Source organism: Chlorocebus sabaeus, chromosome 25 (assembly GCF_047675955.1).
Source record: "Chlorocebus sabaeus isolate Y175 chromosome 25, mChlSab1.0.hap1, whole genome shotgun sequence".
In the NCBI taxonomy this organism is placed as follows: domain Eukaryota; kingdom Metazoa; phylum Chordata; class Mammalia; order Primates; family Cercopithecidae; genus Chlorocebus; species Chlorocebus sabaeus.
The window spans coordinates 23374062-23391061 of NC_132928.1; the positions used below are offsets into that span (position 1 = coordinate 23374062).

Here is a 17000-nt window from a genome sequence, read left to right on the forward strand (position 1 = left end):
CATAAGAATAGACCTGAATGAAATCATAAATATATTAATTATCTCCCAAATTAATCTCTAAAGTCAATGCCTCAAACCAAAAACTCAACAACAGAACGTTTTTGGAACTCAATAAACTGATAACAAATTTCACCATTTCAAAATTGTGAGAAACATTTAAAAAATAAGAACAAAGGGAGGCTTGTTTTTACCACGTATTAAGGCTCATTAGAAAGCTGTCGTACATAAGATAGTGAAATATTGCGACAGGGATAGAAAAATAAATTAATAGAATAGGCCAGAGATTCCAGAAATAGCCTCACATGAAATTTGAAATAATATATTATACAGATGATAGTTGAAAAATGATGGACAATTCAATAAATGGAGTAATTGGTTTGCCCTGCTGGGGAAAAAATGAAGTTAGAGTCTTACTCCACACATAACACAAAAATAAATTCCAGATGGATTAAAGCTCTAAATATGAAAAACAAAAGTTAAATTTGTTAGAAGAAAATACAGGGGGAAATATTTCCATTCTCAAAGTACAGAACACAAGACACAAAAAGCCAAAATAATACAAGGAGGAATTGATTGCATCATAAATTAAATTTTCTGTGTAACAAATGACCCCATCCAAAGCAAAAAGATAGTGACAGATTACAGAAGATATTTTCAACATATCAGAATATATAGAGGTCCTACAATTTGATAAGGAAAACAACCTAATAAAAAGTTGAGCAGAAGATATGAATGATTTACAGAAGAGAAAATCCAAACAACAAATAAATACAAGGAAAGATACTCAAAATACTTAGTAATCAGAGAAATAAAAAAGAAAAATGAGATGCTATTTTACACCTATCAGGTTGATAAAAATTAAAAAGTCTGAATGTGAAGATGTTGGGAAACTGAAATGCAGCTGGTTGGACAACTAATTTAGTACAACTAATTTAGAGATAAAATTCAGGATATGGTCCTATTTAGTTGAAAACTTATAAATTATATGACACAACAATACTTATACTCAGCATATACTTCTAGATATACACCTGGGAGAAATTCTGACACGTGAACACAAACAGGCATATGAGAACATTCCCTGTAGCAGTTAAAAATGAATGAACTAGATCTACCCTATGTATCAGCATAGACAGATGTCAAAAATAACGTAGAATTTATTTATTTATTTATTTTTGGAGACGAAGTTTTGTTCTTGTCATCCAGGCTGGAGTGTAATGGCCTGATCTCAGCTTACTGCAACTCCTGGGTTCAAGTGATTCTCCTGCCTTAGCCTCAGCTGGGATTACAGGTGCCCGCCACCACGCCCAGCTAGTTTTTTGTATTTTTAGTAGAGATGGGGGTTTCACCATGTTGACCAGGCCGGTCTCAAACTCCTTACCTCAGGTGATCCACCCACCTCGGCATCCCAAAGTGCTGGGATTACAGGCGTGAGCCACCACGCCCGACCATAATGTAGAATTTTAAAAGCAATTTCCAGAATAGTACAATGTATCATTTTTTGGGAGTAAGAGAATGGGGACAAACATAGACAGCTGTTTTGAGAAGTGCTGCTGTGACATGGTAGGGATTGTAACAGCTGGAAGTGGGAGTATAGTGGCTGAGGAGAGTTATATATATATATATATATATATATATATATATATATATATATATATATATTTAAATGAATGTTACTAGAGCTTGTTTGCAAATGGGTGGGAATGATCTGGTAGAGAGACTGAAAAATCACCTACAAAGAGCGAAATCCTTTGGAAGGTGGAAGCTTGGGCTCCAAAGCACAAAAGGAGGATGCTACTATACTTTAGGCAGCTAAATGGTAAGTGGCCATGGGAAGGAATGAAGGCGCTGAATTTGTAGGCTGTTGCAGAGATAGAACCTTCAAGAAGTAATGCTAATTTGCTGTCTGGTGACATTGTAAAGGGGAGTCTGGTTAAAAGGCAGGACAAAGGCCAGACACGGTGGCTCATGCCTGTAATCACAGCACTTTGGGAGGCAGAGGTGGGTGGATCACCTGAGGTCAGGAGTTCGAGACCAGCCTGGCCAAAACGGTGAAACCCTGTCTCTACTAAAAATACAAAATTAACTGGGCGTGGTTTGATTGCCTGTGAACCCAGCTACTTGGGAGGCTGAGGAGGGAGACTCTCTTGAGCCTGAGAAGTGGAGGTTGCAGTGGGTTGAGATCATGCCATTACACTCCAGCCTGGTGACAGAGCAAGACTCTGTCTCAAAAAAAAAAAAAAAAAAAAAAAAAAAAAGGCGGGACAAAAAGACCTACCTATGGTCACAGACTCTGCCCTTTCTGAGAGTCTGGGACCTTGCTATTGTCGCTCCTAACCTCTAATTTGCTCCAGGGAGAGTCCTAATAGTCCATCTGGCATACTGAAGATGATGTGAATTCCACAGCCAACACCACACAACACCTTCTCTATTGAGCTGTAAGCTGCCTCTGGACTGAATGGGGTTTTGTTTTTATTCTTACCCTCAACACCAGTGCCTCTCACACAGAATTTAGCCAAGCCGGTTAGGTGCTAGGCGCTGCTGCTGCGCTATCAGAACGGCACACGGGGCTGGTTCTAGACCGGCCTCTGCTGCTTACTCGTTCAGTAATCTTCTTAGAGCAAGTTCTTGAACTTCTCTGGGCCTGTTTTCTACCTCGCAGGGTGGTTAACTGCGTTTAGGATCTTGGAAGCACCTAACGCAGGAAAAGCACATAAGCCAGAAGTCTCTTGGGGACGCAAATACCAGGAATTTCTCCCGCTGTCCCCGTCGGTCAAGCGCACCAGGGTTCTCAGGTCTAGCTCCTTCCACCCCCTACGTCCACAAATATCCTCACTTTTTCTTACTCTCCCTATGCCTCGCAGTCCCTCAACAGGGTCTGCGATCAGACGTCACTCCCAGGTGACTGCCAATCAGGCATGCCGCCTAGCCAACCTGGCCACCCTTGAAGATTGTGGATCCTGCACCGGCTAGCCGGCTGGCAGGGGGCGCGCCAACAAAGCCGCCAGCCGAAGTGCCCCCGCGTGGGTGGGAGGAGTGACCGCCTCTCACCAACCCACAGGGATGACTCCACCTGTGGAGAGACAGCCGGAGAGTTCCAGGGTAAGTGCGCAGAGGAGCTTATCTGCCTGCCTGCCTGCGGGTCGGTGGATCCTGCCGGCTGCTGGGTGCTGGCTTGCGTCGCCTGCTTGTCTCGCTCTCTGTCCCTCGTCCGCTACCCACTCTGGCCCCCCTCCCTCCAGCAGCCGGCCTCTTGGCCCTCCAGCCGAGTGGTTGCCTGCGAGCTTCACTCCGCCCTCCTCTGCTGGAGCCAACTGGCGAGCCGCAGGCCGCCGGGCTCGGCCTGGGAGCCCATAAAACCCCACCGAGCCGCGCCGCTGCGCTCCCGCCGCTGCTCACCAGGCAGAGCCAGCGGGCTTGGCTGGGGCTTCCAGCCCTGAGCGCGACACCGACAGCCCCGGACCGCGCCTCCAAGCAGGCTGAAGGGCTTCCGCTCTTGGCTTCCAGAAAAGTTTGGAGAAAGTGAATTTGAGGTGGATTGGAGAGTGGTAGCCCCTCCCCAGCCTTCTTTCCCTTCCAGAAGCCTCACTCTGCACAGCCTCCCCCATTCTTCCCGTCCTGATTCCCTGTCTTCCTGACCCCTCCTTCTCTCTCTCCTGGGTCCCCTCTCCTCACTGGGATCAGCGATCGCAGTCACATTGTCTCCTTCCATATTTCATCCTCCCTCCTCCTCTCTATCCCTGTCCTCTGAACGATTTCCAACTATTTGCAAGCCTTTTCCCTGTCATTCTCACGCTTCTCCTTTCTCTCCGCCTTCAGCCTTTCGTTTGCCACTCCATTTTATCCATCAAACCTCTCCACTTGCATCCACATCCTCCCTCCATCCTCCCTCCATCCTCCCCTCCCAGCATACCTTGCTCATGGATTCTGGGCCTCTGTGGGATGCCAACCCCACTCCCTGGGGCACCCTCTCTGCCCCCAATGCCACAACACCCTGGTTGGGCCGGGATGAGGAGTTGGCCAAGGTGGAGATCGGAGTCCTGGCCACTGTCCTGGTGCTGGCCACTGGGGGCAACCTGGCTGTGCTGCTGACCCTGGGCCAGCTGGGCCACAAGCGCTCCCGCATGCACCTGTTCGTGCTGCACCTAGCCCTGACAGACCTGGCTGTGGCGCTCTTCCAGGTGCTGCCCCAGCTGCTGTGGGACATCACCTACCGTTTCCAGGGCCCCGACCTCCTGTGCAGGGCCGTCAAGTACCTGCAGGTGCTCAGCATGTTCGCCTCCACCTACATGCTGCTGGCCATGACGCTGGACCGCTACCTGGCTGTCTGTCACCCCCTGCGCAGCCTCCAGCAGCCTGGCCAGTCCACTTACCTGCTCATCGCTGCTCCCTGGCTGCTGGCCGCCATCCTCAGCCTTCCTCAAGTCTTCATTTTTTCCCTGCGGGAGGTGATCCAGGGCTCAGGGGTGCTGGACTGCTGGGCAGACTTCCGCTTCCCTTGGGGACCACGGGCCTACCTCACCTGGACCACCCTGGCTATCTTCGTCCTGCCGGTGACCATGCTCACAGCCTGCTACAGCCTTATCTGCCATGAGATCTGTAAAAACTTAAAAGTCAAGACACAGGCCTGGCGGGTGGGAGGAGGGGGCTGGAGGACTTGGGACAGGCCCTCACCTTCCGCCTCAGCTGCCACCACTCAGGGGCTGCCATCTCGGGTCAGCAGCATCAACACCATCTCACGGGCCAAGATCCGAACTGTGAAGATGACCTTTGTCATCGTGCTGGCCTACATCGCCTGCTGGGCTCCCTTCTTCAGTGTCCAGATGTGGTCCGTGTGGGACGAGAATGCCCCTGATGAAGGCAAGTGGGGTCTGTGTGGGGGCAGTGAGGTGGGAGAGACAGGAAGAGAGGATGGGGATTAGGTCAGGGTTACAGTGCCTCCCAGGGCCAGGCAGGTGACAAACTAGTGGGGCAATGAAGAAAGATGGTGCCTCCTCCAAGTGAAAAGGGGCAGTTATGACTACCCTACCAATGCCATGTCAATACTCATCCAGCCTGCCAATGCCATGTCAGTATCTTTTATGTGAAATTTCCAGCTTTAAACATTTTGGTAACTAACCATTTTAAAATGCTGTGTGGTACTAGTGAAATATGGCCATTAGCACATTTGGCCACCAACTACCAATTTGCTGGATGGGCTTTAAAATCATAGAATGATAGCAATTTGTGGCCCATGAACTTGCTCTCTCAGCCTTTTCCCTCCTGCACCTGGACATGCCTTTGAGCTCCTTCTCAACAGACACTTCCAGTTAATTAGAGTTGGCACATGAAAACCCTGAAATTTCCAGTTCAACCTCTTCATGTTACTAATAAGGAAACAGAGGCTCAGAGAGGAAATGTTACCAGCTGATGTGGTGAAGTCCCGGATTCTTGGTGCCACAAACAAAGAATTGGATGTGAAACACACAAATAGCAAAGTAGCAAAAGTTTATTAAGCACAGTAACACTCTCGGAGAGGGGAGAGCGGGCTGACCTCTGTGAAATGAGATCGGCATCAGTTTGGTGTACTTTGGGCCTTTTTATATGTTCTTTTTTTTCTCTTCCCTGAGCTGCTTAATCTTTAGCCAGCATCTGCCTTTTGATAGGTGGGTTGCTTAGTTACTTTGGCCCTTGTGCACTTGCACGTGGCCTTCATCTCAATTTTAAGTGCATGTATTCTACGCAGTACCTATGCATGAGCTTTAACGAGCTGATTCTTATATGGGGTCATTTTAGGGATACTTTTTCTCTCTAACACACATGCCCATCTCTGAGGAGCTGCCCCTTACTGGGTTGGTCTGGATCTAGCCAACCAAGGGGCTCTTGACTCACTTCATATAGCTTTTATTTTGGCTCAACCTCTGCTTTTTATCTTGCCTCTTGCTCACCCTCCTCTTTATCCTGCTTCTGCTCCTACTCATTCTGCTTTTTATCCAACCTCTAATTCCCTCTGCTGTTTTCCTGCCTCAGAACCATGACTTGCCCCAGGTCTCACAGCTAGGGAGTGACAAAGTGAAGAATAAAGCCCAAGTCTTCTGTCTCCTTGTCTTTTTCCTCAACCTCATTAATAACTCTGATTTTAAAAGTGGTTCTAAAAGGAGGGCGACCTTTCTTCTGTGTGAAAAGCAAAATGGGAACCTCTAAGAGGACTGTGCTCCAGCCGGCACATGGGAGGCCTGGCTCTCATCATTTTTCTGAGAGATGAAATAGAGGAGAGGAGAAATAGAGGAGAGATGAAATAGAGGAGAGATGAAATAGAGGAGAGCCATTCATGAATTTAACACAACCATGCAAGAGAAGTGCAAAAGTAATACCAAACTTCCTTCTTAATACAATATCCCTTCTTAATCACCCTTTTGACATTGTCTGGGCAAGAGACTATTTGCAGATTATCCTTTAAGCAATGAGCATATTAATTCTAACCAACTGTGGGGACCTCCCTGCTCTAGCCAAGCACAGAATAGAAGGAAGGAGGGTTTCCTAGGTACAGGCACGTTCAGCCCTCATGCTACTGAGGAGTGGCCTTCTGTATTTTACATTTGAGTCACTTGAGACTCATAGAGGTAAAATAACTGGTCCAAAATGCCACTGCTAGTGAGAGACAGAGCTCGGGCTTGAATTGAGGTCTTTATGGGCCAAGCTTTATCCAGGTCATGGCTTTACTCCCAACATTGGCTTAGCCAGTGGCACCGGGGTGAGATGGTCATCTGCCTCTTTATTGAGGAGAAGATGGTGCTCCTGCCACTTAGCCAGTGCAGACTTTCCTGCTTGCCCATGGTGTCCACCATCATCACCAACCTGTCCCTCAACACCTCAGCCCTCACTTGAGTACAGTGATTTGCCACTTACCAAGGACTTATTTGGGCAAAGAATGCATGGGACAGTGGGTTATCCCAAAGAGTTATCTTACAGACAATGTGCTCCCAGAAAAATGAAAGCCCTTGGGGCAGAAATTCATTACTTTAAACTTGCTTTCTAGTACACAAAGTTCCCCTCCATCGTATGCTGGCCTCCAGGCCCCCTGGCCCCAAGTCTTTGGTCAGAGCCTGCCTGTTTCCTTGTCCCTGCCCCTGTCCCCGACCATCAGTTGAGTTTCTGGCAAGAGGCAACGAAGGCCAGGACTGGGTGTGATGTATCTACCCTCAAGGGCTGGGAAGTACAACCGCCACTGCCTCTGGCACCTCCTCTGCAGCACTGCCTCTGTGGCACATCTCTAGCCCCTACCAAGGCCTGGCTCAGGTGAGCCAAACCAAACAGGCACTCCTAAATGAAGGAAACTGTGGAACCCCTTTGTCCCTGGCTTAATCTTGGACACTAAAGGCACATTGATGGAGCAGACAGGATGAATACTGTCCCCTCAGCCAAAGCCACTTCCCAAATCTTCCGCAATTTGTAGTTACACATTAACTAGGGAGCAGGGCAGAACTCAGGCAAAACGGAAGGAAGACTGAGTTTGTTTTTGAGGCTTGTCCCTTGTATTAGTCCATTTGCACTGCTATGAAGGAATACCTGAAACTGAGAAATTTATAAAGAAAAGAGGTTTATTTTGGCTTACAGTTCTGCAGGCTGTACAAATAGCATGGTGCCAGGCTGGGTGTGGTGGCTCATGCCTGTAATCCCAGCACTGTGCAAGGCTAAGGCAGGGGGATCAATTGATTCCAGGAGTTCAAAAGCAGCCTGGGAAACAGTGAAACCTCATCTCTACTCAATACAAAAAAATTAGCCAGGCATGGTGGCACACTGGTTCACCCCTGTGGTCCGATCTACTGAGGAGGCTGAGGTAGAAGGATTGCTTGAGCACAGGAGCCATAATCACACACTGCACTCCAGTCAGAGCGAGACCCTATCTCAAAAAGAAAATAAAAAAGAAGCATAGTGCCAGCGTCTGCTTCTAGTGAGGGCCTCAGGAAACTTTCAATCATGGCAGAAGGTGAAGGGGGAAGCCAGCATATCACATGGCAAGAGAGGACAAGAGAGAGAAGAGAGAGGTCCCAGATTCTTTCAAACAACCAGATCTCATGTGAACTAACTGAGCGAGAACTCATTACCAAGCGAATGGCGTTAAGCCATCTATGAGGGATCCACCCCTGTGATCCAATCACCTCCCATCAGACCCACGTCCAACACCGGGGATTACATTTCAATATGAGGTTTGGAGGGCACAAACATCCAAACTCTCTCTCTCTCTCTCTCTCTCTCTCTCTCTCTCTCTCTCTCTCTTTTTCTTGAGATGGAGTCTTGCTCTTATCACCCAGGCTGGAGTGCAATGGCATGATCTCAGCTCACTGCAATCTACCTCCCAGGTTCAAGCAATTCTCCCGCCTCAGCCTCCCAAATAGCTGGGGCTACAGGTGCGCATCACCACGCCTGGCTAATTTTCTGTATTTTTAGTAGAGGCGGGATTTCACCATGTTGGTCAGGCTGGTCTTGAGCTCCTGACCTCAGGTGATCCACCCACCTTGACCTCCCAAAGTGTTGGGATTACAGGCATGAATCACTGCACCTGGCCAACATCCAAACCATATCATCCCTCCTCCACTTCCAGGTGCTTCCCACTCTACCTTCACTTCTGTTCCCTGAACCAGTCCATCCAGGCCCAGGTACCTTCAGCTTCCCACCTGTATGACTCATGCCCTCTATCAAATGTTCTCGGCCTATGTCTTCCCTTCTCTTGAGCCATGAGTTGCCACACCCATGAGCATGTCCCTGGGACATGTGCACAAGGAGTCAGTGTATCTGAAGCTTTCACAGTGCCTTGCAGAGTAGGCACTTGAGCTTTGCCTTTTATTGTGCTGGTTGAAGCTCTGGTGGAGTATAGGATCTCTACCTTGGAGCTGAAAGACTTCGAGTTGCAGCTGTTATTAACTGTGCTATAAAAACTAGAAAGCTTACTTCTAAGGTTCCTTCCAGTTCTGAAACTGCTTTCACTGATTCTACAACCTCCACTGAAGAGTAAGGTGACTCAGTATGCCACCTATGCCATGGCTATAACCATGACAGATCTAGCAGGAGGCCAGAGCTCATCCCAGCAGCTTTCCTGTTGCCATGAGGGTTTCATTTAGTCTTTAGAAAGAACGTTTTGTCTGGAAGGAATCTTATAGCCTTGGCATCCTCACATTTTGACTGCCCAAGACAGAAATTAGTTTTTCCCTACAGAAAGGTGCATTTCCTAGGCACAATCTAAGAACACAGAACAAGTTCTGGTCTGGAGAGGGATGCTTGGAGGCCCAGTACGTAGAAGCTGCCCCCTCAGCTGCAGGCAGCAATGATGACATAGGTGTCTATAGGGCATTCATGCTCCATTGACTGCCCCATCAGATCCCCAGCATTGGGCCAGGCAGAGTCGATGCCCACACACTCAATGACTGAATATAGAATGAGTGGGCCTGCCCCTGAGGAATGGAAGGGGACAGAGTCCAGGAGGCCATGTGAATCCATGATCTATGATGTAAGTGGGGATGGAGATGGATGAGGCCTGAGCTTGGTTATTTTCCCTGCCTGTTTTACAGAAGTTGTCTCATTCTAGGTCTACATCCATTAGGGGACTCAAGGTCTAAGTTTTGTAAAAAAGTTGGTTTCTCCTATCTGGGCTGATCCTATCCCTGACAACATTCCTTCTTCTCAATTAAACTTGAAGCAAACCTCAGCTCCTACCTTCACCCTGCAGTTACACAACAAAAACGAACAAACAAAATCAGCATGGTAAGACTCTGGAGCCAGGAGTCCCAGGTTCAAGTCTCAGCTATGTGTCTCTCTAATTATAGGACCCTGAGTGACTCCCTTCTCTTCTCTAGGACTCAGTTTCCTCATCTGTTCCTCATCTGTGGGGCCTGGACGCTCTCCCGGGTCCCTTCGAGCTGCCATTCTGAGGCTTCTCATGCTTCTCTCTTGGTAGATTCCACCAATGTGGCTTTCACCATCTCCATGCTTCTGGGAAGCCTCAACAGCTGCTGCAACCCCTGGATCTACATGGGCTTCAACAGCCACCTGCTACCGCGGCCCCTGCGTCACCTTGCCTGCTGTGGGGGTCGCCAGCCCAGGATGTGCCGGCGGCTCTCTGATGGCAGCCTTTCGAGCCGCCACACCACGCTGCTGACCCACTCCAGCTGCCCGGCCACCCTCAGCCTTAGCCTCAGCCTAACCCTCAGCGGGAGGCCCAGACCTGAAGAATCACCAAGGGACTTGGAGCCGGTGGATGGGGAAGCCACCGAGGAGACCATCATCTTTTAGGAAAGACTCGCTGGGGTCTGGCACTGCCCCCAGGACTAGTGGAGGTTCTCTGCCAACCTCGGGCACTGGTCATGAGAGCTGGGAGGGTGAGGGTTGGAGTTAGAGGAGCCCTGTCTGAAGCAGGGTGAAAAGGCCAGAGTGGGCCCCCTATCTTGGTGTCACAGCTGCCCCGTGAGTGAAGGCTGCCTCATGAGCTCCCAATCTCAGACGCTGGCAGTCGGGGAGAATCAAACTGCCAGTCTCCCTGGTCCTGCCATATTCACAGGGTGTTCATGCACACATGGTGTCCCAGATCTAGGCAGGCCTAGGATGGTGCCATCTAGGGATCCACGGGGGGCAGGAACCCAGAGGATGGCCTTGTGCCCTGGCTACCTGTCTCCATTCTAACCTGACTGGCACTTCTCAGCCTAACCAGGAGAGGGGAGAAGTGAAAAACTGGGAGGAGGACTGTATTTGGATCTTGGGTTTTTTTTTTTTTTTTTTTTTTTTTTTGTAGAGAGAAAATGGTTTCATGAAGAAAAGTGAATGGGTATGTAGGGCTTACCCTGTTGTGCCCAGCTATCTGTTGAGGGGAGGTGGTCTCATGGAGATGCAGGATTCAGTACAGTACCTGGTACCTAGCAGAATCTCTGCAAATGCCAGTTCCTCTTCTCCCCATGCCACCCCCTATGACAGCGTGGATGACAGGGGAAAGTGTTGTCTATTCTCTGTGGTCTGGTCCACTGTGAGGGTGGGTGGGAGGAAAGAGGGAGGGAAGCAGAAGATGAAAATGGTCATCATAAAATTAACAGCAGGAATAAGCCTCGAGGGCAGCAGGGACTTGTTGCCCTCCCTCCTTTCCCCAACCCGCCCCCCAGGGAGTCCAGCCTGCTCCTTCCCCCTCCTTTCTCACAGGGGACCTCCTTTGAGAAACGGTGACATCGTCGTGGCTCTGGACACCCTCCAGGCTCTTCAGAGCTTCCGCCATGAATCATATGGATGCTGTGATCCAGTTAGGAGCCCAGGTTTGAATTTTAGTTCTGCCTTCAGTATCTGTGACCTTGGGTGAGTCACTATACATTTCCAGGACTCAGTCTCCTCACCTGTATAACAGGTGAGACGATCTCTAAGCTCCAACCTTCCATGATTCTGTAATCCTGAAAATGGTGTTACAGAGAAACACAAAGGATATTGTAAGCAACAGGGTCTAGAAGAGTTGTTGGATTTTGATGACAATGACATTGATATACTCTTTGACTCAATTCTGGTGATGGTGGGTCCCCCCCATGGTCACACTGTCCACTTTTGTCCTCATCTGGGATGCTGAGTCCTCCTCCAAGGCCGGGAGAGGCTGTAGGCCAAGGGAGAGTCAAGGTAGACTTTCTGGACTCCAGGGGACTTTTATCATGGGGTAGCTTCCCCCCCAACTCTGATTCCAATTGAAGAGAGAGCCTTCAATTGGAAGTGGAAAAGACATCAACTGAAACGTCAGGGGAGGGAGCTGCATCCTGGTTCTGCCACCAGCAATGACACACATCAACAAAATGCTGGCCAGTCCTTGCTAGCTTGGTTCTGGGAATCAAATAGGACTGTGGATATAAAAGTCGTTTGTAAAGTCATGAGCTCTATACTAATGTAAGGAATTACTAATCTAATTAAAAGCTCCTGAGGGAGGCTCTAGGGAACACTTTCGGTCTCTACCCTTGACTCCCAGGGAAGCTTTGAGGAATGACTGTGGCTTTGCGGATATACTTCTTTAAGAGGCCACTCAGCTCTAAGAAGCCTCCTGAGGCTTTCTAAAAAGAAAAGAGCCTTGCTGAATGTTGTGAGTGAGCAAAGCATCCCAGTCCTTCAGTGCTAGAGAACTGGAGAGTGAGACCCTAATGGGACCAAGGCTCAGGCATATGGGAGGACCCACAGTCTCCCCCTCACTGAGTTCTGTTGCCCATATCAGCCCCTGACATCCAATACTTCTTCCCTGTCTATCTGCCCTGGTGAAGTGGGCTTAGAAGCCTTCCATGCCAGCCAGAGCTGTTGAATCTGCTCCCTTCCCTGCTTACATAAGCAGCCTCCCCACCCCCTTGGCCCATCTTTAGACCACAGTTTCTGACCCTAACACCTAGAGTTGGTAAATCTTTGTTCTTCATGATGACTGGGAGGTAGAAAGAACACCAGCTGTGTGCCCCAAAGACCTGGGTTTGCATCTTGATCTCACCCCTTTTCTATCTGTATCAACTTAAGCAAGTTGTCCAATCTCCCCGAGCAATGCTTTCTTCACTTATTAAATAGAAATAGCAATGCCCACTTTGTTAGGAGGGATTTGTAAGATTAGATTAGAGATAGAACACTCAACAGATGTTAGAGAGGGGAATAACGGCCTGGCTCCAGATTGTGTCTGGTAGATAACCTCCAGGGTCCTGACCCAGGAGAGTCTACAGTTCAGAGAGGAAAAGAGGAGACAGACCTGGGATCGAGGCTAAATCATTTTTCTTGCCTACCCTTTGCCTTCTATAGATCCCCTCTTACTACTATGGTATTTTCTGTTTTGCATTGCACAAGAAGAATTTATGTGGGGTGGTGGCTTTGGAGCCCTGCTTGTTCCTCCCATGGAAAGGCTACAGTTGATCTTTTCCAGAAAGCTGGTTCTGTCCTGTGATCTGGCCAGTGGGGAGCGACCGCGCACTGCCTGAGGGCCTCGGGAAACCATTCCAGGAAGCTCCCGAAGGAAATGGTGGATCTCACTGGATCTATGAGTGAAAGTTCTGCAGGACCTATAGGAAGCTCACCTGGCCAGTCTGGGCCAGAGGAAGAGCCTTGGATAGGGTTCAAGGAGGAGGGGCCCTGTGGAAGCAAGAAGGAGGCTCTGCGCTCTCCGGGGTGAATCCCATTTCTGACAGCTAACCCCAGGAGAAACTGAACAATGCCATCTCTGCCTGGGCACTTGTGTAAAATGTTTATGCCATCCTGTGACTGTGAATGGCAGTACTTTAGTCCCTTAAAACCTATGTACAAGCAGGACATGAGGGGCAGACGGGACAGAGAGGAGGGCAGGAGGGGTTCATCGGTTGACTACGGGGATTTCTCAGAATCGTTTCTTACACGGTTTGGTACAGGCCAGTACTTTCCCAGATAATGTGTCTGTGTTTTCTATGTAAATAGGTCTTTTATCTACTACAGGGCTATAGATTCAGCCCAGGCTGTAGCAGTTTATTCCTGGGTCAGAAACCCAGGTTGAAATTCACCAATAAAAAGATTTAATATCCAGGAAATTCCTGTGCATCTTTAGTTTTCTAGGGACGATGATAATGGGATGTGCAAGATAAAATTAAAGTGTGTTTGTCTTGAGTGAAGGGGTGAGGTGGTTGGGGGAAGGGACCACCCTGCATCCAGTTTAAGTGGGAAAAGCAGAGTGTCTTCGAATTTGCCATGGGACCACAAGGTGGCAGTGTGGAGCCAAAAGTGGGCCTCGCCTGGGCTGGGCTTGACTTGGCAGCTCCTGCCTAAGAATCAGGATAAGGCCCTTTCTCTAGCCAGATATTGCTGAGATCCAGTGCACATTCTTTAACTCTCCTGGAGAATATGAAGCAGTAATGACTCACAGGGAAGGCCAGGAAAGTCACCCAGCCTCTTAGCTTGTGAGTCCTCAAGTTCCAAAGAGTCTTGGTCCCTCACTTGACCCGGTTCTCCTGAGATAACAGGACATACACTTAGTTCTCTCTAAACCCACGGAGATTTGGCAAGGCAAAGAACAAGAGGTTTCTATTGCAAGGTGAGGAAATGAGTATAGGAATTCCTGCCCAAAAAGCAGCAAGACATATTAGTCAGTGTTTCAGGGCCCTAGTAGGACCTCAAAAAGCCACATGAGCTATAGTTACTTTACGGATTCTGGTTTAGAATCTGGAGGCATGGGTTAGGAGGCCTCCTTGAGAGTGCCTCGGAGCCCAGCAATCTGTCCCAATTCCAGAAGCAAAGAAACCCACTGATGTTGAGCATAAAATACCTCCTCCCCCTAGTAGGTCTTGGTGGCTAATAAGATGCTCATGGAATTTTGCTGCAGTTCCCATGGTATGCATTTGGATGCTTGCTCCTTTGGAATAAGAATTCATTGAAGACAGGTCACATTTATTATGGTCTACTGTGGTCTATATTCCTAGGTCATTGTTGGCATGTAATTCACCATCTAGTGGTTGCCAATAGCAAATCAGTTTTTCTGTGTCTTACTATCAGATAATTTTGGAAAAATCTTTGTCCAGTCCACGTTCTTGGAGAAACCCAGTGTGAAACAGTATAATTGTTCCTGGGAGGTACCAGTGACATATAACGTGGGAGAATGTGACTTCATTGAACTGGAAGCTATGCTCCTCAAAGGGTGGTTACTCATACAGGCGACTATTTGTACCGATTTAGATAGCTCACCCTTGAAGCTCATGGAAATATGACAAACCAAAGGCCATTTTATTTCTAGGTGGCTTGCAATGACTTTGAGGATTAGTTCAGTTTGTTAGCTGGCCCTAATCATTAGCTTATTGGCTCAAACTCCTCAGGAGGTGACATCAGCCTTCCTCTGTACTTATGAGGGCATCTGAGCAGTCATGTGCACTACTGAAGTTCTAAGCTCTTGGTAGAGTCACATGTTTAAATCTACTGTTAAACAGCACTCTCCAAGAATGCCTTCACTTTATAAGCAATCAGGATGGGTTCTAATATTAACCTCCATGATATATTCACTATCGAATGTCATATTTCTGAAGCAGAGTTTATTATAGAGCTTAATCAGATGGTCTATAATCTTTCTACAGCCTCTGGTCTCTGGTCCCCCTGACGTCACCTCCCTGTGCCAGAGTATCACAGCAGCCTCTGAGCCCAGACACAGACAGTTCTCCAGACAGTGCCACTCAGGGCTGCCCCTCAGGCATTTATTGAGAGCCTGCAGCAGGTCAGATCTGTTCCTTTACCTTCTGCTTTTTTCCCATCGGTTGATTTTTCACCCTTTTTTTGTAAACTGAGATCAGAAATCACCTCTTTCTGGGATGTTTTCTCTGATTAAGACTGCCTGATTCTAGCATCCTATTCCCTGGATCTGTGAAAATACTGATAGGCTCTTGTTTCATTGCTCTGTATTCATTGTTTGTTACATGTTGTTTTGTACATGTTCTCTGGCTCTTTCCTGTCCCCACAGTTAGGTCATAGATGCCTTGACCCCACCCAATCTTCTTTTTTGTTGATCTCTCTCTCAACACCCAAGGCCTGTCCCAGAATTCTGCAGAAAGCAGGCAGTCTGTTTACTCTCATCCCCTCTCCTGGTGGGAACTGTCTCAGCAGTGTTCCTGCAGTGTCTCTTGGGTGCATTGTAAATTGTCTATATCTCTTCAGTACACTTTTGAATTTTTTTTTTTTTTTTTTTTTGAAACGGAGTCTTGCTCTGTCACCCAGGCTAAAGTACAATGGCACGTCTCGGCTCACTGCAACCTCCACCTTCCGGTTTAAGCTATTCTCCTGCCTCAGTCTCCCGAGTAGCTGGGATTATAGGCATACACCACCACAACCAGTTAATATTTGTATTTTTAGTAGAGGCAGGGTTTCATCATGTTGACCAGGCTGGTCTCGAACTCCTGACCTGAAAAGATCCAACCACCTTGGCCTCCCAGAGTACTGGAATTACGGGGTGAGCCACTGCGCCTGGCATTTTTTTTTTCCTTTTTTTAAGAGATCAGGTAGGGTGCAGTGGCTCATGCCTGTAATCCCAGTGCTTTGGGAGGCTGAGGTAGGAGGATCGCTTGAGGTCAGGAGTTCAAGAGCAGCCTGGGCAACATAGTGAGACCCTCTTTACAAAACAATTTTTAAAACTAACTAGGCATCATGGCATGCACCTGTAGTCCCAGCTACTTGAGACGCTTTGGTAGGAGGATTATTTGAGCCCAGGAATTTGAGGTTACACTGAGTCATGATCATACTCCTGCACTCCAGTTTGAGTGACAGAGATCCTGTCTCTGAAAGTAAATAAATAGATAAATAATAAATAGAGGAAATCAATAAGAAGTAGAGTTTCACTTCTTGATGGGACAATGTTGCTGTTATTATTTTTGGTATTTATTCCTCATTCTACCTGTCTAATCAGTAGACTCTGTTGTGTCCCATTAAGAAAAGCTTTGTAAAGAGAGGAATGACAATGGTAACGAAAAGGTGAAGGGACAAATAAACCAGCAACATTTTCCAACCCCAGAAACCCAAACCAGAATCATCCCCTTACATCAGCTTGGTGAAGAGTAACTCAGGAGGAGGAAAGCCTGCCTGCCGCTCTCAGGGCCAGGGCTGAAAAGGTCGTCCACAGCCAGCAAATGCAGCACAGTTCATAAATCTCAGATGTCTGAGCCCTGAATGCCACTGGTCTTGGGTTTGAATTTGACTAGGAGTAAACCTAGGGTTTCAATTCTGGGGGCATGTTTGTTTAGCTATTATGAGCAACATTTCTTTTTACTTCATGTCTTAATTAGCTGTTGGAGAAAAATACTCCTCTAGTCACTGGTTACTCATGTTATCAATTTTAAAGCATTTTAATTCTCTGTGGTTTTCTAGGGCTAGGATATCTGAAAAGGATGACAAATTTTTCTTCATTTCTAATTTTTTTTTTTTTTTTTTTTTTTTGAGACAGTGTCTCGCTCTGTCACCCAGGCTGGAGTGCAGTGCCACGATCATGGCTCACTGAAGCCTCCAACTCCCGGGTTCAAGTGATTCTTCTGCCTCAGCCTCCC

At 47.9% G+C, this 17000-nt stretch overlaps 1 protein-coding gene across 4 annotated transcripts; it reads left to right on the forward strand.

Annotated features, from left to right (window-relative positions):
* The first annotated feature begins 2890 nt into the window (after nt 1-2890).
* Nucleotides 2891-13510, forward strand: AVPR1B (arginine vasopressin receptor 1B). 4 transcript variants are annotated; one of them, XM_037985637.2, is made up of 3 exons: nt 2891-3102; nt 4182-4860; nt 9935-13510. In XM_037985637.2, the coding sequence occupies exons 1-3, from the start codon at nt 3064-3066 to the stop codon at nt 10267-10269; spliced, it is 1053 nt and encodes a 350-aa protein (XP_037841565.1). In that variant the 5' UTR covers nt 2891-3063; the 3' UTR covers nt 10270-13510. The 4 variants fall into 4 exon arrangements, 3 of the variants coding, with proteins under 3 accessions (XP_037841565.1, XP_007986886.1, XP_037841564.1); XR_496451.3 differs by lacking the exon at nt 2891-3102 and having other exon boundaries at nt 3113-4860; nt 9935-11273; nt 12884-13510; XM_007988695.3 differs by lacking the exon at nt 2891-3102 and having other exon boundaries at nt 3113-4860; nt 9935-10313; nt 11164-13510.
* The last annotated feature ends 3490 nt before the right edge of the window (nt 13511-17000 follow it).